This window comes from Pristis pectinata, chromosome 6 (assembly GCF_009764475.1).
Source record: "Pristis pectinata isolate sPriPec2 chromosome 6, sPriPec2.1.pri, whole genome shotgun sequence".
Taxonomy (NCBI): Eukaryota; Metazoa; Chordata; class Chondrichthyes; order Rhinopristiformes; family Pristidae; genus Pristis; species Pristis pectinata.
In genome coordinates, this window is record NC_067410.1 from 23024029 (window position 1) to 23049910 (window position 25882).

At 37.4% G+C, this 25882-nt stretch overlaps 1 protein-coding gene across 3 annotated transcripts in view; it reads right to left on the reverse strand.

The window, feature by feature from the left end:
• Positions 1-25882, reverse strand: part of dcp1a (decapping mRNA 1A) — a 64509-nt gene that overhangs the window by 22783 nt on the left and 15844 nt on the right. For all 3 annotated transcript variants that reach the window (XM_052018836.1, XM_052018839.1, XM_052018838.1), the window contains exons 4-8: positions 24027-24154; positions 8314-8380; positions 5640-5778; positions 3460-3579; positions 1012-1713 (exon numbers count right to left, since the gene is read on the reverse strand). In XM_052018836.1, coding sequence (XP_051874796.1) covers positions 1012-1713; positions 3460-3579; positions 5640-5778; positions 8314-8380; positions 24027-24154 — 1156 coding nt within the window. The remainder of the gene's footprint in view (positions 1-1011; positions 1714-3459; positions 3580-5639; positions 5779-8313; positions 8381-24026; positions 24155-25882) is intronic.

Genomic DNA, 25882 nt, shown 5'->3' on the forward strand with positions numbered 1-25882 from the left:
ATGGCACTTACTGTGCATGAGTAAAGTCATCCTGCATTTACACTAGTAAAAGTTCTAAGACCAGAGTCAGCCCATTGACGGCAAATACCAAGTATACAGTTCTAGTTAACCACAAGCTTGTTTATTTGTAAAATACAGTTGCATAAATGTTTGCTGATTGGGAACAAGTGTAATAGGAAGTGGTGATCATTTGGCCTTCAACATTCTCTCTGGCATTCAATTAAAATTTTAATTTTTTTTTGGCCTTTTTTCATCTAATTTCATGTCTTTTTCAATTTCATTATCCAGGGAGATGATACAGTTGTTCACATCAGTTCTTCAATTAACCCTGCATACAGAGGTCCAATATGCGCTACTGACTGGAATATTATCAAACTGAACAGGCAGTGAAATAAAACTAGCTGCAGGGTTGGCAAGTGTTTAGTTGGGCCACTTTTCAAACTCTCTGGGCCAGTACTTTTACTGATGCTTTTTCCGTGCTTCTAGCCTTGTATGCAAACAAGGACTCCCTGTTAACAAATTCTGCCCGTTCTTGATATATTCTGGAACACTCATTTAATACTCTTGCAAGCAATCTAACACAATTTAATGCTTTCCTCTTGAATGAACATTTTTCTCACCAGATCACTGGGCACAGCACCCATGATGTGCATGATTCTGACCCAAACTGCCAATTATCAAGAGCCAACTAGTACCATGAGTCCCTATTAATTATCAAGCTATCTTTCCATCTCTATCTGCAAAGACAGCACCAAAAAAGTTCCCCTTCCACTACATTTGGTGCTTTTCATACCCAGCTGTTCCGATAACAAGCCCAATGCATCATAAGGTACAGGGCCGGCCCTTATTGGAGACGGCTCACTGTTCAGCTTCATTGTCCATGGTTCCCATACACTCTCCCTCCTTCACCTCCATTTCATAATCCTGCAAGTTCAACACTAACCTTGGCCTTGAGCCCTAGCGTAGCAATGCCATATGTTGTAGTATAAATAATAAGTTAGTGGTTTGTACCTGCAATGAGACCTCTGTAGTTTTGACATTTGGTTCTTTAAAGCACTCTGGTGTTACAAGTAGCGGAGAAAAATTTGCAGCTAATGAAGGTTTGCTGACAGTTTGGTGCTGCTGGTCATGCTGTTGTGCTAGTTTGAGTTTCTGAAGCAGTTCATGACCTTGAGATCCAATATCCAAAGTACTTCTATCACCTGTGATTCTTTGTGAAGCTGGGTTACTTCCTGAAGATGGATTCTGATGAACACACGCTGGTTCAGAGGAAAGTGGGCACATCATAAGTGGTGAAACAGTTTTGACTTCCTGTTGCAACTTTTGACCATTGGAACTGATGGTGGATGTGGTCTGATTAGAAAGAGGTTCAACATTCATGGAAGAATGAATGTGGGGACTGGTACAAATATTGTACACACGCTTAGTTTTGTCAGATTTCTGGAGTGCAGCTGGTGTCATTAGAACTTCCATGGTGGTTTCCTGGCAATTCAATCGGGTAAAACTATTTTTGCTATTAAGACTCTCAGGGCTTCCTAGATGTTTTTCTGTTGATTGCTCATAAGTGAAGGGTTGCATCAAGTTCTGGCTTCCTAACTTAGCATCTTGCTGAGATTTCAACATTTCTTGATTAGGGTTTGTCATTTGTTCTTTAGGAACAGGAGCTCCAAATAATTCCTCTACAGTCAAGTGCTTGGCACCTTGAAGAACATTCTGGAAGACGTAATTAAAAAGACAAAGTTAAAATGTTTGTTTGCATTGGTGAAGCAGACTTTTCCCCCTCATTAAATATTGTGAAGACTAAACACCACCAAGCGAGAAATTCCAGCATACAACATTAGGCACCACATGATTGATTTTGAGTATAAAACAAACATACCACTTGACACCACTGTGCACATTCGGTGCTCTCTGGTATATTTTATATGATCCGCTGAGGATATGTCACATTTATGTGAAAGGCTGCTGGGCAGGCAGTAGTGTTGTTAATCAGCTTTGGTGACAATTGTGTATTGCATGATAAAATATTGTAGCACAAATAACCAGAGGACAAAGACCAGTGCCAGCTTAAGTTAAAGGGCTTGTCTGCACCTGAGTCACCAGTGAGGAATTCCTGTTGGGAATTTAGTCATAGTGTACAGCACGGAAACAGGCCCTTTGGCCCAACTCGTCCATGTTGACCAGGATGCCTATCTAAGCTAATCCTATTTGCCCATGATTGGCCCATATCCCTCTAAACCTTTCCCAATATCTTTTAAAATGTTGTTATTATATCTTCGTCAACCACTTTCTATGGCAGTTCATTCCATATACACACCACCCTCTGAGAGAAGTTGCCCCTTGGGTCTCGTTTAAATCTTTCCCTTCTCACCTTAAACTTATGCCCTCTAGTTTTTGACTCCTTTTCTCTGGGAAAAAGACTGTGTACGTTCACCTTGTCTATGCCCCTCATGATTTTATACACCTCTATTAGGTCACCCCTCAGTTTTCTATGCTCCAAGGAATAAAGTTCTCGCCTGCCCAACCTCTCCCTTTAATTCAGGACCTCGTATCCTGGCAACATTCTCGTAAATCTTCTTTGCATTCTTTCCAACTTAATGGCATTGGCACCACTGCTTCAAGAGCCCCTGCCATGGCGTGCAACTTCATAGCTTGCGCACAATTTCTGTGCAAAATCAGGATTGATGATTTTTTTTTTACATAATACTTTGTGCATCCCCAAAATAAATCCACTCCTGTAGGTTCCCCCACACAGCACCATTTTAGACTGCAGAAGAATTACCAATATGGTGCGCCCTTGGGCCCAACCATAAACCCTGTTCCCAACAATTCCCATCTAGTTTCCAAATCACTGAGGTCGAAGCAGATTATCTGATCATCAACCAAGACTCCAATCTCGTAATTCACCAAGACTGCTTACTTCTACCTCAACTTCATCCACTTGCACTTTCTGTTAAGCTGAACTCATCCTAGATACTGCTCTTGTATCCAAATTTACATCACGTCCCATACAACCATTACCAATGTGCGCACAGATGTACACAATGTATAGCAACATGCTTTGCATTGGCTTGCAGTTGCTCGACACCTCAATTTTAATATCCTCATTCTTGTTTTCAAGCCCCTCACTCATCTCATTAACCTCTTTTTCCCCAGTTCTACAACCCTCCAAGCTCTGTGCTCTGAATCACCCCAGATTTAAATTATGGAGTAATTTGCAACTATACCTGTCCAGTTCTTTTGTTCTGAACTGACTGTTCTAAGATTCCCTGCCTTTATATCTTCATAAGACCTTGTTAAAAGCTTACCTCCTTGACCTGCCTGATATTGCCTTGTCGTTCTGTTAAATTTTGTCTGAGATTTCTCCAATACATTCTCCAATCATTTCTCCAAACCTTATCACATTAAAATGATGTCAACTAAGTGCAAATAGTTATAATTAAGATGTAGTCCATCTACCTTGTGGTTGTGCGCTGAAGAGGAGGTACATTCCTCTATCTGTGTTTTCATTGCTAGGCCAACAGTGCTGTGTATGCCTGGCGAACTTGATAAAATACTTGAATCACCAAATTGATATGTCTAAAAAGAAAAATGTTTTTGATAGTTAGATATCAAGTTTGGTTCTTAAAATTCAGTTTCATAGTTTGAGGTACTACAGGAAAATCAACAATCCCACCATAAAAATGCAAACTACATACAATTCTTAAACTGAGACTTAAGAAATAACAACCTTGAATGGATACTCAATTTTCAATCCTTATATCTAGTTTAATAGCACACAGCCAGCTGTAGATGGCAACCAAACCCCTTTGTCTTTCAATTTCAGTTACGAACATACATGCCAGTTTACTTTAAATTTCACAATGACTCAAACCAAATAAGATTATTTTCAATATTTGATATCTTGATGCAATTAAAATATTCAGCTGCATCTTACTGGAATATTCAATACTTCAAACAAAGTATTTTACACAATTCTATGATCTAGTCTTTAAAAAGCTGGCATGGTGAGGGCGGTGGAAGAGTGGCATGTTTTTTGAAGTAAATAGTGTTCTTAAAAATTCACAATTTCAACCAGAAATTCCTCAGATTTGATCAAAGAAATACATTTAATTCCATTCTAACAATATCCAACAGAAGTCTACACTTTTGTACAGTATTTGTGAATGATAGGAATGTGTTCGTATCCAGTCACAATCAGCTAATTTTTGTACGCTTTTCAACTTGAAGGTGCATTTTGCTAAGTTTCCTCTATAGTTTCCTATGACATATATTTGAGTACATCAACAATTAATACCAAAACAAAAATCACAAGATCATTTGTTGTGTAATGCGTATTTCAGTTCAGTTATGCTTCTTTAATATTTTGCTTTTTCAGAAAATTTGGAGAAAAGTAACACCCCAAGAAAAATAATCTTTTGGGAAAAATAACATCTCTTTAACATACTGATAGACAGGATAGGAATAATTGAGAGTTAAATGCAAACAGGAGTTCTTTCAACCTATCATTCTCGTCTGAAACATTGGAAGTGGCTATGAATCACTTTGAACAACTAAAGGGCAATTAAGAAGCTCTTGCCTTCATGTCTGGACCAAAGGCTGACAGAGGTCAGACAAGCAGAAATATCAGATTATAATTATTAACTGATCCAAATTTTCCCTGCTGAGAATATCAGCAAGTCACACCTTTGGGTTAAGATTTTACTTTAAAATAAGATTTTGTACTGCTCTTTCTGAAAATTGATAACAAACTGTTTCCAAAGAAAGTTTACAGGATTGTTGGCCAAATGAATTAAAAACTAAATATAAAATTCTAAGTACCCCAAATATTTTAATCAAGAGTTTACTAGATTTGGTGTGAATATTTCCCTTGAGATTTTTTAAAAATTGCACCAAAGTCACCAACAAATATTGCAGAACTATTTCAAAAGCAGATATCTATTGCCAGAATAGGGGGGAAAAATTAAATAAATTTAGAAAAGCATGATCACCAGCCTTGGGCTGAGAGAGGATGCATGTGTGGCTTTCTACTTCTTACTGCCTTATAGTGACAAAACAAATTAGAAATCAGGTAAAATCCATCAAGAAAGCATTTTTGAAATCCATTTGAAATGGGTTTACAATTTATGAAAGTATTTAAAAGGTATTTATATTTGCTTTGAGATTCAGGGAAAGTTTCCTTCAAACATCTGTATCTATATAAAGTAGCCAGGATTACAAGCAAGATTAGTATTTAATACCCAGTGAATTATAACAATAAAAATATGAAGCTCCTTCTTAGTAGACAGGCACGGAGTTAGACGTTTATTACTTACTCTGAACAACTGGACATCAACAGGATACAGAAATAATATGCAAAATATCTACTTATCCAGAGCAGATTAAGACAAATTCACCCTAACCTACACGTGTTGCAAATTCAAAACATTATAAAAACTCACTCTATGAATTTCCAGAGCAAGATGCAAAATATTTTATTGATACAAAGTGAGGCATGTATATCTGCGACAATTGAATGTTCAGATATGTTAAATAGTACAATACAGTAACGTTTAAGAAATTAAACTAATGATTCAGAAAATAGTAGTTTTTATTATTCAGTGTTTCTAAACGCTATTCATAATAGTTTAAATCCTTACTTGTTCATACTCTTCCTTGGCTTTACTGAGCATATCTAGGATATCAATAGCATTTTCTTCTTCACATCCATTGGTTTTATTTGGAGTCATTCTCCCTGGAGATTCTTGTTGGACTCTCCGAGCCTCCATTTGCACCACCCTGAGGAAGCAGCAGCGCAAGTATTAGGCCAACCAATTACCACAATCAGGATTAAATCCTATCACCTCATTCAAATCAGGTGGTCCAAAATTATCTCTGGTCCGTGTTAAGTTGCACACATCTCAGCATGGACCAGAATCAAAACTTTAGAAGAAAGTAGGAGAATTGGAGGTATTGTTCCCACAATGATCACCATTCTTTGATTCTGGCTAGGAATTGTGCTTGTCATTTGGGGTGAGTGAGAAATAAAGGAATTGCTCCCTCTTTCTTAGTCATCCACAAGCAAAACCTATAACAATGTCTTCAGCGTTCGATATATTCTCCTTCATTAAAATGTTTACAAAAATTCTCACTTGTCATACTTTATCATTCACTCTTCATAAACTGGTCAGGTCAAGATTACGAGGATCAAGATTTCACCTCTGTAAAGTTTCTCTCCATTTCACCAACTCCAAGGACTCCATATTCCAAAAAATAGTTTTTTTAAAATTTCAAATCCCTTAGTATTCTTGCTCCATTCTATTTGGGAAATATCCACTTGGAGATTTTTGACTAAATTACTGACACATTCTTTAAAACATAAAAAAGTACAGTCCGTCTAAATGCCTCCCAAATGTTGCTCTTGCACCTGCTTCTTCCTCTTCCCCTTCCCCTGGCAGCACGTGCCAGGCACCTATCACTTTGTGCAAAATAAAACTTTCCTCCTTATCTTAAACCTATGTCCTTTAGTATCTGACATTTATACTCCGGGGGGTGGGGGGGCAGGAAGAGACATTGGCCATCTTATCTATGCCTTTATTTCAGCACCTGAGGCTAACCTTGCAACAATTGGTGTCTGAATCATACTTACACTGAAAATAATAACTTCATCTTGCTATCTTTTACTTCTACCTTTGTTAATAACCTGTCCTAGATGTTTTGTTTTCGCTTACTGCTCTATTTCTCTTCTCCACCACTTGTAAAGTGGTCCAATAGTTTTACAGGTCAGCACTGGAAAAATGGATGAAAGTTTTGCTGCTCACTACAGATGTCTACAAAGACTGCCACGTGGACAAAAGAAAACAACAGGGTTCCCAGAATTAACAAAATTGTGCCACAGAGAATTTTTAAAATTGGAATTTTTAAGTCAACATTTTTCCACAGTTAGTCAATTATATATTACAGGTAGTTACAGATCACTGATGCTTTAGTTCTTGCAAGGCTAATTTTAAGCCTCCAGATTGTTTTTAAAGGTAATCTTATACAGCTACAGAACATACTGTTTTCACAATGGAGGTAAACATTTACATTACTTCAAAGCTGCACAATTACATCTTGGCGAGATACACCAGTATAGCAATCTCTGACAGTTCACAACTGTCTGCTTTACATCAATGACAGAACAAGTTTTTCATCACTGTAATTCCAGAGATAGGAACATTGTTATGAACTTATATCATTTGAGGATTAAGAAACATTAACATCAGCACCTGAACAAGTTTAAGTTTGTTAGAACAGACCAATGTACAAAGATATTTGATAATCCATTTTCTGCAATCATTCTACTTAATTCTGCATCTAAATTTTTATATTCCAGAATACCACAAGTTAAACAAGTGGTGGTGGCTCCTTGCAGTTGCCTTCTCATCAATACAGCATCTGAGACTACACTGAACACACTTGAAATAATGCTAAAGCAAATTGAGAAAGTTTTCATGAAAGTTTTAATGAAATTATGAAAGTGTTCTTCTCCATGGACTGCTGAGGAAAGCAGCCAGAGACTGCTGACCTTCCTGAGATAAAAACAGCAACAGCTGCCACAAGAGCAGGTGTACTAACATGACTACAGTGTCCTTTAAATAGCTCATTCCATCATAGCTCAAGTTAAATCTAAAAAAACGTGAAAGCTCCTGTCGAATCAGCAAATGGACATAAATGTCCCCAAAGAATAAAACAAAATGCTATTTTGGTATTTCTTCAGTGGTTTCCATGCAGTTTACAAATACGCTGGTAATCATTTGGTGATCTTGCCTTCCATGCACAAAATTTCTTCATTTTTGAAAGTGATCACGCAGCACTGGTGCCTAAATATTCAGGTTTTATCAGAGTAAAAAAGCCAAATTGTATCATTAGTCATCTGCAACATTATTATTTATGTTATGGAGATTAAATGACTGCATAATTAACAGAGTCTCTTATGGGTTGACTTATCTTTATTATGGAATAGATCTTACTTTATGTTCCATTTTGCTAATGAAGTATAGTTTAAATATGTCATTTTCCTTTCAGGTTATAAAAAAATTAAATAGACAAGCACAACAGATTACAAAATGAAAATGGGGAGAAGAACAGAGTAAGAGGATATTATTTAATGGATTTAAACACAGTAATTTTGAAAACATTTAAGATTTGCACATTGAATTATTGGTTTGTCAAATTAGGAATAATGTCCAAACACTAGAAAATTTTAGCCTAATTTTGGTATGAAATTTAAGACAAACTACTTATAATTATAACTTTTGGTTGATTTTAAAGCAAGCAAATTTCAGTTCTTACTTTGACATGAGTTGTGCAATTCGTTGACAGTCATTCTTGTCATAAAACCAGATGCTGTAAATTGACACTAACAAAAAACAAAGAAAAACAAAAATCAGTTTTCCCCCCAGTGATAAATTTCTCAAACATTATGTCATTGATGACAATGCCATACAGCTATTGATAAATTATTTTCTTCTTTACCAAACAAATAGCACTGTGGAAAGCAAGGTGATTTATAAACACAGACACAAAACTGTTAAGATATAAATTTGCATCAGGTGTTTATTGCAATCTACCAATTATGGATGCATCTTCCAGAAAGATTTGAATTTCCCTCACTGCTCTAAAGCTCAATGCGAGAGTAGCAGCTGCAAGCACAAAGGATTAAGTCATATGCACATCTTAATTGGTGGTTGATGTTGCATGAAAAAGCACCTTCACAAAAAGTGAATTAGAACAAAAAAGGAGATAAAGAGAAACTCAGATTTAAACTCATTTACTGTAAATTGTGGGCATTAACTCATGCATCCAAAACTAGAAAGCATTGGAAACACTCAATTCAGGTAACATCTGCAGAAGAAACAGTCGAATTTTCAGGTTGATAACCAATAAGAATACAAGGGAAAGGTTAAAATAAACTGCCAACCTCTGCAGTATAAAAATCTTAACTTCAATGGACGAATAAGCTATTAAACAAGCTACATTTAAAAAGTGGCACAAAATAGAAAATCAAAAATGGACAGCACAGCAACATTTGATCTAATACTATTTAAAAGAACCACTTGCTACATTTTCAGTTCAAAAGATCTCACGCTATAGCAGATGGTTCAGTTTGTTACCAGCTATCAATCTTTATGGGTTGTGATTAGTTCCAACTACAGCACTGAAAAGCACATAAATTTGTAGTTTTCATTGGCAAACATTTTCAAAATGGCACAACAAAATAATTTGACATGATTTAGCTTGGAATGTTTTTTCCTTGCAAATAATTCACAAGGTTCATTTCAGAATGAACTTTAATCAAACTCTGACAACCACTGGAAAATACCACAGAATAGTCACATCTAATCTACTTTAAACCTGTCATTATAAGATGCCACACCATATGGTTCCAATTAACAAGTCATCAAAACAGGTTAAGATTTCAAAAAAAAATTAGGAAAAGGTAAACTTATTGGCAGGATCAAAATTTAAAATCCGTATTGTTCTGCAGTGGAAATATACATGCTGAATTACATTCACCTGCATATTACAATTATACAGTGACATTACTTAACAGTTTTGATTTTCCATTTGCTATTAGCAGACAAATTATACATTTATCCAGCTTGTTTTGTATTTTAAATAATCAACTTAAAATACTTTAAGAACTGGATTATAACGCATACAAATGAACAAAAAGAGATAGTCATGAGAAATCAGAAGCTCTTACCTTTTCATTATAACGGAAAAACATTTTGACTCAAGCAGGTTCAAAAAGTCAAGAAGTACTTAAAGGTACCATTTACCAGTATTCTTTAGGGGCTACTCAGGAATACTTGAAGATATTGTACGATGGGACAAATTGATACCCACAGCTCTTCACATTGCAACCTGTCACCAGCAACCAGGACCAGCTGGTTATCCTTGGCCATTTCAAAAAATCTTCTGAAGACTACTACAGAACTTGATTCAAAATGGCAGGTCTTTATTCGAGAGCATTTCATTGGGTTGAATTAAGCAACACAGAAGAGATGTTACTGGTGAAGAGAGCACAAGGAGGAGAAAAGGATAAAGCATTCTTATCAAATTGTGCCTCTCAGTATCTTTCATTCGATTTCTCGAAATCAATAGTCATGTCAGCATCGCTCCGACATTCTTCCCTCTTTATTGGAGAATAAAGAATAAGAACTATCAAAAAAAACCTGCTATATTCATAAATGATAATGGAATAATAATTACTGGATTAGGAGTGCAAACGAGTGCATTTGAAGGTACAGCAGCTTGATCTTATTAACATTTACTTACTAACCCTCAGAATTGTCACCACAAATACATACAAGGAGCAAGGTTCATTTATGCAAAAAGAGAAATCCAAATCCCACCATGGCAAACAACCATAAATTTAACTAAAGTGAGTCTCAATAACGGTAACCATGAAACTTTTTTGTAAATCCTATCTGATTCAGCAATGTCTATTCTACACATTTTTAAAACTTGGTACTGATTAAACAATATAGGAATAGAACAATTTGATTTGTAACTAAATTTCTGCATACTAAGTATTTTTAATCCAGCAGATCTCAACAAAATTACACAATTTAGTTTTGGTACAGAATTAACATTTGCAATTATCCCATTCATTTTCCAGCTTAATTTATCAATGGACATCAGAATCAACTAAATCAATGTTTCACAATTATGTAATACAATCCACTCTTATCTACAAATTTATTATGGGACAAGGTCTACAAGAAATCTATTTAAAACTATTTTAAAAATGTATCCAAAGTTACTCACTATCAGTTAAACTAAGACAGGCAGTCACTATCAGTTAAACTAAGACAGTCACTTGCAACTTTAGCTAATAAATTGCAAGGTGGTCTATTGCACTACATTCAGCATCATGCTAAATTAAATGACAATGTATAAATTTGTCTGATTTCCAACAGCCACAAATCCCTTCCCAAAAGGTAGTCCAATAACAATGTCAGAGTAAACTCTACCACTAAAAGTTGCAAATGCCTCACATATCTGTTGTCACTGCTAAGTTCAGCTGCCACTATGTTTCTCAAAATCGGGCATTCATTAACTCTGACACTACATCACTCCAACCAAAATTTAGTACTTCAACAACCCGTCTCCAGCATTAAAACAAATGTAACGAGTACTGCTTGCAAAGTGCACTTGGATGGAGGTACAAGCACAAAGGCTTCAAACTTGGCTGATAGTTGAAGCAAGTGGTATTTTCAAGACCCCACTACCAGTTACTGTACTGAATGCTATGGGATATTTGCATCTGTTATCAGTACCCTAGTGAACACAGAATTCCACTTAAGTGCTCCACAATTCTTCAGTAATCTGATTGAACCATGGCTTTAACTCGTCCTTCTATTTTTCTCTTGAACTGAGAACCTTGGGATATTATACTCATGAATATGGAAGATTTTTCAAAGTCGCTTTTTACAAAGTGGAACTCACAGCAAGAAGCATGTCCCAAATATAAAGGAAACATTGTAAGCGAAAGCAATTTAGAGCCATACTTTACAATAACAGGTAAGTGTTTTCTTCATTTCAGTTTTAGTTTGAAAAATTACATTTATTAAGCTTTTATCATCAAGAAAAAAGTACATGATTGCAAGGGGTGTACAATACACTCAAGTGATAACATATTATACATGCTCATTTAGTAACTTTTTGAAATGTTTGAAGGCATCATAAACAGGTTTACTGGGATTAGGTTTGGGAAATTCTTGTTTGATTAGTGATTTAACATTAGGGTTTAATCTTTCAATGAATTAAAGACTTTTGATCAAAATATTACATTTATATCCATTACATTTTGAAAACTACAGGTATTATGCTCATCTTTAGAATGCGATGCTGCAGTTTACAAACTTTGCGAATAACCTTAAAGCTGCAAAGCAATAAAAGAAACCAGAAATTAGATATTTAAAAACATTCATTTTATCAGAGCCTTCCCAAAGTGGATTCTTCTGGAATGTGTCAGCTGTTAATATATTGGACCAAGTTGGCTTGTTATATTTATAGTAACACTTACACTGTTAAACACATTAACTTGACAGAATGGGCATTATCTAATCACAGGCTAATTCAGTTAGTTCAAATGAATGAAGAGGAAATGTACTATGCTGTTTTTAAGTCACTTTACAACCAACTGATAAGCTATCCCTCCACAAAACAAAGTTAATGGTCATATAAATTTAGTTCTCAATACAGTAGTATACAATCCACGTCAAACAGCAGTTCACGTATGTACCAAGGATTATTTTTGTCTTTGCTAACAAGTGCCATATTAAAAAAAGGATATTACATATACAGTATCAAGACTAATAACATCAATTTCTATTTTGCTATGGTACAGCCAATTATCAATAAGAATGGTGACAAAACTGAAACTAATTTTGAATAGTTCCTTACATGTATGACAACATAAAATGGTTTCAGTTGTCATTTGTTTCTATATTCAGTGACAGGTGTAAACATTTAATCACACCGCTCATCCTTACCATATCAGGTCACAGGACACAAATCTGCTGCATCTCACTGTGACTAATTCAATGAAGATTAATGCTGTATGGCCATAATTAAAGGCAACTATACTTTAAACTAGAGAAATCTGTAAAATCAGAGAAAACTACAGAATTTAAGACTGAGGATATACAATTTTAGAACTCAAACTTTACATTAATTAGCACAATGCAATACCTCCAGCATCATGCTGTTGCACATTTGTGGTAAAGTGGAAAAGAAACAGACAGCCTTCAATAAAAATGATGACTTAAGTCACAAATTAAATGTATTACCTTTATAATGGTTGTCTTTCATAATTAGGAGTTTATTGCATATTAAAGGAGGAAAACAGCCAAAACATTCTTGGAAACCTCTTTGGCTGTTTGCATACACCAATTTGAAATTCTCTCATATCAGGATTCATTTACATCTGTCGTAACCAGTGAACTAGAGACTTTCTTTACTGTGACACAGAATTTGATGGGGACATTAAGGGCTGTGCATTGATGAAGGTAACAAGGGTTTTGATAAGGCCCACCATGGCAAGCTGATCTAAAAACCTGAAAGCTCATAGGATCGAAAAAAAGGAGGAAAATTGGATCCAAAACTGGCAGGAAGTGAACGGTAATGGTTCCTGTGTTTTTTTTCTCACTGGTTTTTGCTACCATTGGTGTTCCACAAATCTCAGGATTTGGCACCTAATGCTGTAGAGGGACATGATTTTGAAGATGACACAGACATTAGCCATGTGGTTGACAACAAGGAAGGAAGTTTTAGGCTTCAGACATAGACAGTCTGGTAATGCACAAAGAAATAACAAATGGAAATCATCACTGTGCTGTCCAGGGATGTGCAAAGTAACATAATGGGTTGGTGCAACACAAATATGCAACTAATGTGAGGATAGAGTGGTGTGGAGTGACAGAGGAACAACCACAGATCTTTAAAAGTAGCAGGTTAGGTTGATAAGAAGGTTAAGCAGGGATATGGAATGCCTTCCTTTTTTAGGCGAGGTTTAGAAATACAAGAAAAGGGTTCTTATTTTAGAACTGTACAGGACATCAAGTAGATTATAGTTCAAGTACTTGTAGTCACCAAATTACACGAAAAATATGATGGTGCTGGAGAGGTAAAGAGGAAATTTATAAACACATGGCAGGAATAGAAAATTGTGGCCATTAAGAATTATATAAACCTGGGTTGAGTTTCTTTGGTTGGAGCGGATGGAAGACTTAACTGAAATCTGTAGAATAACAAAGTGTCCTTCCTGTTGACTCTATCTAGCCCCATTTCCTCCAGCAGAAGGAATGTAGATTTCAAGTAATTGATAGGATTAGAGGGGAGATAAGAAACCTTAACCCAGAGGGTAGTAGAGGTCTGAAACACACTGCCTGAAAGAATGCCAGAGGATAAACCTTCACACTTATGAAGTGCACATGTACTGAAAGAGATATAATTTATTGTACAACAGGCTCAGTGTTAGAAGATGGGATTAGGCTGCTTTGCTCTTTGACAAATCAAAATGGGCCAAGTATCCTCCATGTTAACTTTTTTTGATGATTCCATCAAGTACCTCAAACAAGTTACATTCATTTTATGTAGCGACAGCACCTTCCATGACCAGAAGACACACCAAACTTAATAAAGTACCCATTAAAAACTCTAATCTCTTTTGTGATACCAAACAAATAACACTGCAAATTTGGGGAGAGTAAAATCCCACAAGTACCAATGAATTCAATGATCCAACAACCTATTTTGATTTGGAGAAATGCTGCAAGGACAATGGGAGAATTCATTTGCTCTTCTTCAAATAATAATTAAGATCTTTTCCCATCCACAAGGGGGCAGATTGTCTCTTGGTTCATCTCTGGCTGAAAGATTGCACCCATTGTGGTGCAGCCTTCAGAAAATGATGTTTCAGTCTATAACCTTCTAAGATCAAAGATCAGTGTATAATCACTAGATTCATAGAATTATACAACATGGCTCTTCAGTGCAACTTGTCCATGCCAACCAAGATGCCTGTCTCTACCAATCCCATTTACCTGTGTTTGGTCCATATCCCTCTCAACATTTCCTATCCACACACCTTTCCAAATATCTTTTAAATGTTATAATAGTACCCACCTTTACCATAACTTCTGGCTGCTCAGTCCATATACCCACCATCTTCTGTGTGGGAAAACCTTCCCCCTCAGATCCCCTTTACATCTTTCCCCTCACACCTTAAACATACACCCTCTAGCTTTAAACTCCCCTACCCTGGGAAAAAGATTGTGACTATCTACCCCATCTATGCCCCTCAATTTTATAAACCTCTGTAAGGTCATCCTTTAGCCTCCTTCGTCTAGGGACGACAGTCCCAGCCTACCTAATCTCTGCTAACTCAAGCTCTCCAGTCTAAGCTAAAAGTTGTTGGCTGCAGAAAAAAAATCACACCAGCAGTAAAGCAGTAATATATAAAAACATTCTCTTCAAATTAACCTTGATTCATTGACAAAAAAAAATTGTGGGAGAGCTTCTTAATCATACAATGATAATCCCCTCAGTCACTAACTCTGAATGGATTAAAAAAAATCCTTTCCTCTCAGACCACATCCTTCCATTTGAACAACCAAACTGAGATTTCACAAGGATACCCGAAACACAAACATGCAATCTACCCACTGACCAGGCATGAAAATCTAAAGTATGACTTAGAAAGTGTAACAAATAAAAGGAGTGGCTTTTGGCTTTCAGATTATACTTCAGTTTTTCAAAATAACACAAGCAAGCTCCTTGGGTTTGAACAGCTGTGTGCTCTGATCATTACAATCACAGTATTAAATTTATTTTAAAAGCAGAAGTTCAGGAGCATTACATTAACACTAACCTACAAATGCAAAAATATTTTATTTGTAATCTAAGACAAAAGTTTCAAAAATGTGAATGTCAACTATGTATAGCAACTTCCATAAATCTGATAACTGGAAAAAAAGAAATCACAGAAAGTTAATGCAGTTTAATTAGAGTGAACTATGTGCAGACTTGCAAAAGGTTCATAAATTGCAAATCAGTGACCCACCATTCTACAATTTTTTTTTCTATATAAACGAAATGGCAGAACAAAAAAGGGATCTTTGACAAAAGGATAACAGATTAATTCTGTCACATAATATGGAATAGATTTTCAAGAAAGTTATTAAAGTGATCTGCACCTATAAATTCATTTCTAGTCTATAGCTCCAAATACATAATGGAATGAATTTCAAAAGCATTGAATAATGGTCTGCCACTATCATATAATATGGTTAAAACTACTGAAAGAGGATTATGGCAGTTGTCACTGTGCTACAGCTCCACCTTCAATACTATAATTCCAAGCAAACTCATTACCAAACTCCGAGACCTGGGACTCAACACCTCCCTGTGCAACTGGATCCTTGACTTCCTGACCAACAGACTGCAATCAGCAAGGATAGGCAGCAACATCTCTGCCACAATTATTTTCAACACTGGTGCTCCACAAGGCTGTGTTCTCAACCCCCTACTCTATTCCCTATACACTCATGATTGCGTGGCCAGATCCCGCTTTAACTCCGTCTACAAGATTGCAGATGATACCACTGTAGTTGGCTGTATCTCAAATTACAATGAGTCGGAGTACAAGGAGATAGAGAGTCAAGTGGCATGATGTCATGACAACAACCTTTCCCTCAATGTCAGCAAAACAAAAGAGCTAGTCATTGACTTCAGGAAGGGGGGTGGTGAGGTCGAGAGGGTTGAGAGTTTCAAGTTCCTAGGAGTGAACATCCCCAATAGCTTGTCCTGGTCCAACCATGTAGACGCCACTACCAAGAAAGCTCACCAGCGCCTCTACATCCTCAGGAGGCTAAAGAAATTTGGCATGTCCCCTTTGACACTCACCAACTTTTATCGATGTACCAAAGAAAGTATCCCATCTGGATGCATTACGGCTTGGTATGGGAACTGCTCTTCCAGTGACCACGAGGAACTGTAGAGAGTTGTGGACACAGCTCAGCACATCACGAAAACCAGCCTCCCCTCCATGGATTCTGTCTATACTTCTCACTGCCTCGGGAAAGCAGCCATCATAATCAAAGACCCCAGCCACCCGGGATATTCTCTCTTTCCCCTCTCCCATCAGACAGAAGACACAAAGGCCTGAAAACGTGTACCACCAAGCTCAAGAACAGCTTCTATCCCACTGTTATTAGACTATTGAATGATTCCCTAGTACGATAAGATGGACTCTTGACCTCACAATCTACTTCGTTATGACCTTGCATCTTGTTGTCTGCCTGCACTGCACTTTCTCTATAGCTGTGACACTTTACTCTGCATTCTGTATTGTTTTACCTTGTTCTACCTCAATGCACTGTGTAATGAATTTAACTGGATGAATAGTATGCATGTTTTTCTACTGTACCTTGGTACAAGTGACAATAATAAACCAATTCCAAATTTGAACTACAATACCAATTCAAAAGTGCAGAAACAAGAGATGAATAAAATAATTTTTTAATATCAGTAATATAAAACTGAAAAACACCAAATCTAAGATTGGAATTGAGAGAGTAGTTAGATAAAGTCAAATATGTTTTAAAGCTGCTGAATTAAAACATCAAGCCTTTGCCCTTTGTGAAAGCAGGCTAACTGCTTTACTTAAATTTATGCTTTATTCATGGTCTTCCTGAATCAAAAGCATCATAATATGCTGAACAATGATTACATGTCTACATACCATTATTTTCAGTTACTCTATATAATGACATCAAATAATGAAGCTAGAGCACATTCAGGAATAATATTTGTGGTATGAACTCAAAATTTGGAGCAAGTGCAAAAATGGTGAATGTGCAAAGCAAAAAAGCTAAAAAGATGGTACCAGAACTGAGAATTTACAACTATTGGAAAACAATGTTCTAAAGAAAAAGGTCCAACCTGCATCACTAAAGACTTGAGGGGCTAAAATGAACTGAATATCTACAAGAATCCAAAATGTGAACCTATAAATACAGATACAAATAAACTTATTAGGAAATATTAGAGAAAATTCTTACTCAGTGGCTGGAATGTGGAACTCTACACTGCAGAATAGGGCTAAGGTAAAAGTAAATTAGATTTGGATGAACGAAACAGACATGCAACATAGGTTAGAGTACATTTGGGTAGGTTAATGTAACTATCAACATCTCTGCAAAACAAAGACCACTATGCTAGTTTTACCATAGGAATAATATTCCATTTTAAAAAGTGTACAAGGGGAAGATAATTTAGCAATTCAAACCCTGTGTTTTTGTAACACATTTGTTTTTAAACAGCTACATGAATATTTTCTAATCATAAAAAAACAAGCATGATCCAAAAACCAAATCGGCCTTGCATGACAGTAAGCATTCTTCTTGTAACAGAAGGCAAGCTTAACAGTATTATCAACCACTTCATCATCCAGAGGCTTAAACGGTGCTGTATCTGGAATTAATTGCCAGCACCATGTTTTTATACAAGCGTGTGTGGTTCTTTCAAGAAGATGGATCATAGAATTGCAGAAGTTTATTGCACAGGAGACAGGCATTTGGCTCATCATGTCCATGCCTGCTCTCGACCACAGAACCTAACAAGTCCCATACTCCAGCCCCTTCTCCGTAGCCTTGCAAATTTGTCCTAATCATATAGTTATGTCATACCCTCTTGAAGGTATCAATGGAACCTGCTTCCACTATATGCCATATAAAAAAAAATTCTTCCTCATTTCACTATTAATTCTCTTCCCTTCTATATCAGTGACCACCTGGTCGTTGATCTCTCCATCAAAGGGAACAGCCTCTCTACTACTCACTCTGTTCAGGCCCCTCATCATTTAAAATACTTCCTGTAGGTCTCCACTAAGCCTTCTCATCTCTCCAGAAAACTGTCTCAGCCTCTTAAATCTATCCTTATAACTGTGGTCCCTCATCCCCAGAACCACTCCCTTTTCTGGACATCTATAATGCCTTTTTAATCTTTCTACAATGAGGCAAGTAGCATTGAACACAATACTCCAGTTGAGACTTGACCAATGATTTATAAAAGTTATGCATGATCTTCCCGCTTTTATACTCTGTGTCTCTATTGATAAAAATCAGAATTGCTTCTGCCTTGTTTTCTCAACCATCACCCATTTTAGAACAGTATCCTGTATTCTCTACATTGCCTCACCTCATTCTTCCCACTAAATGCATCACCTCACATTTCTCCACATTAAATTTATCTGCTACATGTCTGCTCATTCTACCAGCCTGTTTAAATCCTGCAGCAATCAATGATTCAGTTTGAGTACTTGTTTGGAATAATAGGGAATTACTACCAGATAAATTGATCTGTGCAATTGAGTTATAGTCTTAATAAAGTGCAACTCCAAATTTATTAATTATATGCTAGAATTTGAGTAACCCATGGTCTTTTTAAAAGACTGCCTGGGCCACTATAAGAGAAATATGCACAATTCTGGAATCCATAATTACAGAGAAAAAGGCCAAATCTGTACACTATACTCCAGGTGCAGACTTGCCAAAATGTTATTTGGAAATGGTGCCAAGGTGGTTTATCAGAATATCACTAAGGACGAGAGACTTGTTCTATGGAGAGATGAAAGAAACTGGGAATATTCATCTTACAGTAAGATTAGGGGCCAATTTAACAGGTGTTTAAAATTAAGCAGATTTAACAAGGTAGAAAAAGATGATTTACATCACATCAAAATCAGGATAATCAGTAATCAATGGACATGCATTTAAGATAATTGGTTTAAAAATCTTGGAGGGAATGTAGACTTTATTCCAAAATGCAGCCATTTATTAGATCCGTGATGCAATGAACTGATGCAGCAGTAGCTTTCAAACGAGAACTCAACATGTACACAAATCAAGATGTTTGCAAGACAATGGGGGTAGTTTGGTGATATCCAAACAAAAATATTGCAACGAGCAAGCACACAGAAAGGTCTGCTGTGGCAAGCCAGTGGTTGCTTACCTCCAAAAAATTCACTGAATCCAGTAGAGACCCTTTAAGAACAATGAGAGGCTTTTCCATTGGCGAGATTTACAAAGCCAGACATGATTCAATCAGGAACAGTCGGTCTTCATGATATTGTATGGTATTGGGAATAATGTATTGCCATGGATTGAAAACTGGTTGACAGAGACTAGGAATAAAATGGGCCTTTTTCAGAGTGATAGGCAGTAACTGGAGGGATAACCACTGGGATTGATAATTGAGCCCCTATTCATAGCATACATCAATGATTTGGATGAGAGAACCAAAGGTAATGTTTCTAAGTTTGCAGTCAAAAAGAAACTTGGTGGGATTATGTTGTGAGGATGCAACAAGGCTTCAGGATGGATTTAGACAGATCAAGTAAAGGGTTAAAAATACAGCAGATACAGCACTACTTGGATAATTGTGAATTTTCTTTTAAAGATGGTGGTGAATTGGGAAGTGTTATGTGCAGAGACTTGAGGTCATTGTGCACCAGTCACTGAATGCAAACTTGCAGGTGTAACAAGCAATTAAGGTGGCAAATAGTACATTGGCCTTCATAACAGGAGCACTTAAGGATGCCTGCTACAAATACGAGGGCCTTATTGAAACCACACCTGAAGTATTATATGCAGTTTTGTTTTACTTCCCTAGGGTTATACTTGCCATAGGGAGTGCAGTTAAGGTTCAGCAGACTGATTCCTGAAATGACAGGACAGTTATACAAGGAAAGATGAAGTCAACTCAGTGTACATTCACTAGAACTTAAAAGAATAATTCCGATAGGGCTAGACAGACTAAATGTGGGGCAGATGTTTCCCCTAGCTGTCTAGAATTAAGAATCAGTCTCATGTTACAGGGCAAGAGATTTAGGTCAGAGATGAAAAATTTCTTCATACAGAGAGTGGTGAACCTGTAGAATTCACTCTACGAGATGCTGAAAATGCCAAGTTATTGTATGTATACTTTTAAGGAGATAGATAAATTTCGAGATGCAAATGGCATCAAGGGGTATGATCAACAGAAAGATGATAAGTCACGATTGTGTTGAATGGGGATGCAGGACCAAAAGGGTCAAATGGTCCTGTGCAGTCTCAACCTGACAGATCAACCATTCTTTTGCCTCCACAGATGCTGCTTGACTTGTCAAGTTCTGCCAGCAGTTTATTTTTTGCTCGATTCCAGCATCTCCAGTCATTTGTCTCCAAATGGTCTACTCCTCTTATTTTCTATGACAGTACATTACTTCATCACAAAAGTAAAACAGACATTAACAAACACTAAATATTTGACTTACTGTACCCCTTTAATCACTTCTCTGCGTAAGATACAAGCATTACTGACAATGGCAGCATTTATTGGCCATGGCCACTTGTCCCTGATAAGGTACCAGTGAGCAGCCACTTTGAATACTGTCGCTGCCATGCCCAAAATAAAGGTTTTATAATGCTGTTGAGGAAAGGAGAACCGTCAATATATCCAATGCAGGCAGTGGCGGTCCCAAGTAGCACAAATCTTCATTCTTCTAGCTATCAGTAATTATAAGGTCAGGGAGCCACTGATGAAGCTAGGGTAAGCTGTAGCAATGTATCATGTAGTCACTCTGCCACTGGTGGAGCAAGTTAATGTTTAAAATGAAAGTTAAGGTTCCAGTGAACAAGGTGCTTTGCCCTGGATGGTGTAGTGTTGTTTGAGTTTTGGCACAGCTGCACTAACAGGCTAGTTGAGAGTAGAGTATTCCTGAATTATGGTGGATGGGGATCCAGGAGGAAAGTCACTCCAAATAGGTTTTTCCTGCTGACTAAAAGTTTTAAATTAAAAATGTAATTTTATTTAAACAAAAGCAAAAACAGAAGAACCTTTATGATACATTTGCCTTTGTATAAACAGCACATGGCCCAGTATTTCTTTTGCAAAGTATCCTAGTAGCAGGGCTGTACTCTTCCAGATTATGGAATACCAATCAAAACCAAATCTATTGCAGATGCACTCTTATGGCAAAAGCAACAAAGAATGTCATCTTCACATGCTGAACCAATGGTTCTTTGCTGTTTACAGCAAGTCATCCAGACAGCTTTCATGATAAATAGCTTGAGATGAGCCAGTGTAAATAACCCAATTGGCTAATGGTAAAGAAGCCTATTTTTCTAACACAAAAGTTGAAACACGAAAGACTGCAGATGTTGGAATCTGGAGCAAAAACCAAACTGCTCGAGGAACTCAGCAGGTCAAGCAGCATCTGTGGAGGCAAAGGGATGGTCAATGTTTCATGTCGAAATCCTGCAGCAGGACAATATTAGTTTGATCGGCACTACAATTATTTATACAAAGCTTCAACTAAAAGATATTCCTCAGAGTTTTATCAGTATGTCTCAATGTATTTGTTTTGCCTATCCTTTTTACCCTCAAGAAATGGCTCAAAACCTCCGAGAGTACTTGGATAATCCTATATTTTATGATAATGGTAGCTACAAAGCCCAGGTTATAGACAGGTAACAATTGTATGAATATAAGCACATTACCTGACTGACTTGACAAACTCAGAAAAGTAATCTGACATAGAGAAACACACACGTAAAAAGCTCCAAATCAAATGTTCATCATAAAATTTAGGGACATATGTAGAACTTCTGCAATAGTATCTCACTATTAATGTGTTTCAACTGTAGCTGCCTACTCTAAATTCTGTTTCCTTGCATGTTTCAAATAAACTTAAAAACCTTACCCATTTTGGTTAATTTGGCATTTAGAACTCAGGATGCATTTCTGGGAATATGTGTACTATCTGAGTCAGCTCTTAAAACGGAGTCCTTGCATAATGTGCTCTCATCAGCCGTGCACATGTGAACATCTTTGCTCTGTGCTTAAAATCTTTTTAAAATTAAGTGTTGAATTCTTTGCTCTCATGTGATGTTCACACTGAGGAACAGAAACCTTCAATTTTAGCTACTTTCTGTCATAGCCAAGTGCTTCCATATTAGGTATGTTTCAGCGGGATGTAGAGTAGGTCTGCTCTCTTCTCAAACTATACATCAGACAAGTAGCTCAACTCTATTTATCTTCAGCAGGCCTGGCAGCATCCGTGGAGAAAAGCAGGTAGTCAACGTTTCGGGTCAGGACCTTTCTTCAGGACTGAAGAGAGGAAAAGGGGAAGCCCAATATATAGGAGGGAAAAGCTGAGCAGCAAAAGGTGGACAAAAGAGGGGAGAAGGGGTGGGAACAAGATGGTGATAGGTAGATGTAGGTAAGAGATAATGATAGGCAGGTGCAGGGGAGGAGGGGAGAGCAGATCCACCGGGGGATGGGTCAAAGGTAAGGAGAGAAAAAAGAAAAAGGGGACAGAAAAAAAGAGATAGGCTAGGAAAGGGAAGAAAAGAAGAAGCATGGTGGGGGTGGGGGGTGGTGTGACGAAGGGTTGTGGGGATTACTTAAAGTGGGAGAATTCAATGTTCATGCCGTAAGGCTGCAAGGTTCCAAGACGGAAAATGAGGTGCTGTTCCTCCAGTTTGCACTTGCGATCCCCCTGCCCATCTGGCTCCCACCCCAAGAACTTTCCACTGCCCCCGCCATAGGTGCAACATCTGCCCCTACACCACCTCCATCCAGGGACCCAAACAGTCCTTTCAGGTGAGACAGAGATTCACCTGTACCTCCCTTAATATCATCTACTGCATTCGATGCTCGAAGTGTGGCCTCCTCTACATTGGTGAGACCAACCACAGACTAGGTGACCATTTCGCAGAACACCTGTGTGCTCAGCCTGTAACCGCGATCTGCATCTCCCCATTGCCAGTCACTTCAACTCCCCCTCCCGCACTATTACAGATATGTCAGTCCTCGGCCTCCTCCACTGCCAGGAGAATTCCAAGCACAAACTGGAGGAACAGCACCTCATTTTCCGTCTTGGAATCTTGCAGCCTAACAGCATGAACATTGAATTCTCCCACTTTAAGTAATCCCCACACCCCCTCCCCATTTTTCTTCTTTTCTTCCCTTTCCTAGCCTAGCCTCTCTCTCTTTTTTCTATCCCCCTTTTTTCCCCTCTCCTTACCTTTGACCCATCCCCTGGTGGATCTGCTCTCCCCACCTTGCCTGCACTTGCCTATCACTATCTCTTACCTGCATCTACCTATCACCCCCTTGTGCGCACCCCGCCTCCCCTCTTATGTCCACCTATCATTGCTCTGCTTTTCCCTCCTATATATTGGGCTTCCCCTTTTCCTATCGTCAGTCCTGAAGAAGAACCCTGACCTGAAACATTAACCGCCTGCTTTTCTCCACGGATGCTGCCTGGCCTGCTGAGTTCCTTGAGCATTATCGTGTTTTTCATCTAGATTCCAGCATCTGCAGTCCTTTGTTTCTCCTATATTTATTTTCCATTTGCATTTACTTAGCTATTGATCAATGAACAAGTTAAATACAGATTAAACTGCAATACTGTAATTTAACATTGCAAGCTGAAGATACATACTTACAATTCGAATTTCTATAAAGAAGAAATGGGTCTTGGAGTTGAAACTCCAGATCTTTGTTGATGGGTTCGACTAAGTTTTTCATATTTAATCGATTCATGATTGTAAAGCCATGGTAAGGGGAAGCAGACCTGCGAATAAAATTTAATGTACATGTTGATTTAAACTCTAGATACAAGAAGAATACAAAAATGTTGACAATGCAATATTTAACACCACTTCTACAGAAATAAATACTTCCCTTTCTTCTATCAATACTTTCTTGACCAATCTAAATCAGGTCTTTTCCCAACGTACGCAGCCAAGAGCAAAGCTATAGTTCATTGACTCTTGTTTTCACTCTAGTTTCCTTCCATTGTTATTAAATCCCCAAATGTAAAGAATAAATTTATTTTATGGGTACGGATACTTTTGGAACAATGTAAATTGGCTTGCCTCAAAAAGTCTCCATTCTACTTTAATACTGCCAGTAATAAATTTGAACCATCCGGAACTGCAAATACCTGACAGTGGAAACTTTCACTGCCATGATAATTGCAGGGACAGGGTAATCAATCGTCTGAAAAATAATTTTCTACCTCAGCTTTCCTTCAATATTCATCTTAAATCTAATAATTGGGTCATTTTCCAGAATAAATCTGATCAATGCATCCATCTGTTATATCAAACCTTGCCTACATTTGGTGCACATACTTTACTCCCTGACAGCCCATCTCAGAGGACTTCAACTGTGATGTGCTACAATATTGTTGACAACAGCCAAGTACAAAACAAACCCTTTAGTGCATCACGGTTGAAATACTTTGGAAAAAGTCCCAATACACACATGTGCAACAGAAATAATCTTTTTAGTTTGTATCTGTCCTGACACCATAGCCAATTTTCTGTAAAACTTCATTATGGATCTTATTTTTTCAGCCTTGATCACTCTTATCAGTCTGATAGTAATATTCTCACTTTGAATACAGCACTAAGAATTTTCTTTAAAAAAAAATCAATATTTAATCAAATCTTCTTAGATTGCACCCAAACTTGGGCTCTCACATTGTATTCTACACTGGTTGAGTTTTTGGGAAATGTCTTTTCTACCTTCAGGATGACTCATGGGTACCACTCGTTCATACGTAAACTATTTAAATGCATTGAGTAACAATATTCCTCACATTGGTCAGTGACAGTCAGAAGAAAGCAAATGGCCAATAGCACCAGATTAATAATCAACTTCAGGTAACAGTTAACTATGTTTTTTTCAAAAGAAGGAGCCTCCCTTTCCAGCCTGCTTTAGAACCTCTAATGTGGCTCAAGGTCTAAGTAGTTGCTGCACAATTATCCTATACAAGCTGCGAGAGTATCAAAAACCCTTTGCAGCCAATTAGTGACAGCCTTTCTGTCCACCAACCAGAAGATGCTCAGTTGCCAACTGAGGAATTCTCATTGCTCAATGTGAGGCATACAAGGATTGCTTTCTCTAGAGCAATGCGACCAATTGTGAAATTGCTATTAATGGCAGGCAACATGCAGTAATTACAAAATTAGCTCATTATAGTGAGTTCCTCAGGAGGAACTGTTGCCAATCATGAAACCAGAGACTTTGGCAGTGTATGTTCAATGTTTTATTGGTTCGATTTGAGTGCACAAGAATGAGATGATTCTTCAGCTGAATTGAGGTGGGGGGGGGGGGGCATGGGTGCATGGATTTATATAGTATCTAACTCTACCTTCACTGAAACTCAAGTCAGGTCCACCTTGACAGGCTTACCCAATCATAACAGATCCTGGAAAGATTTATGCAACCAAACTGTTTCTTCAATAGAAGTCATTGTCTACTGTTTGCTATCAATCACACCAAAACAAATAGC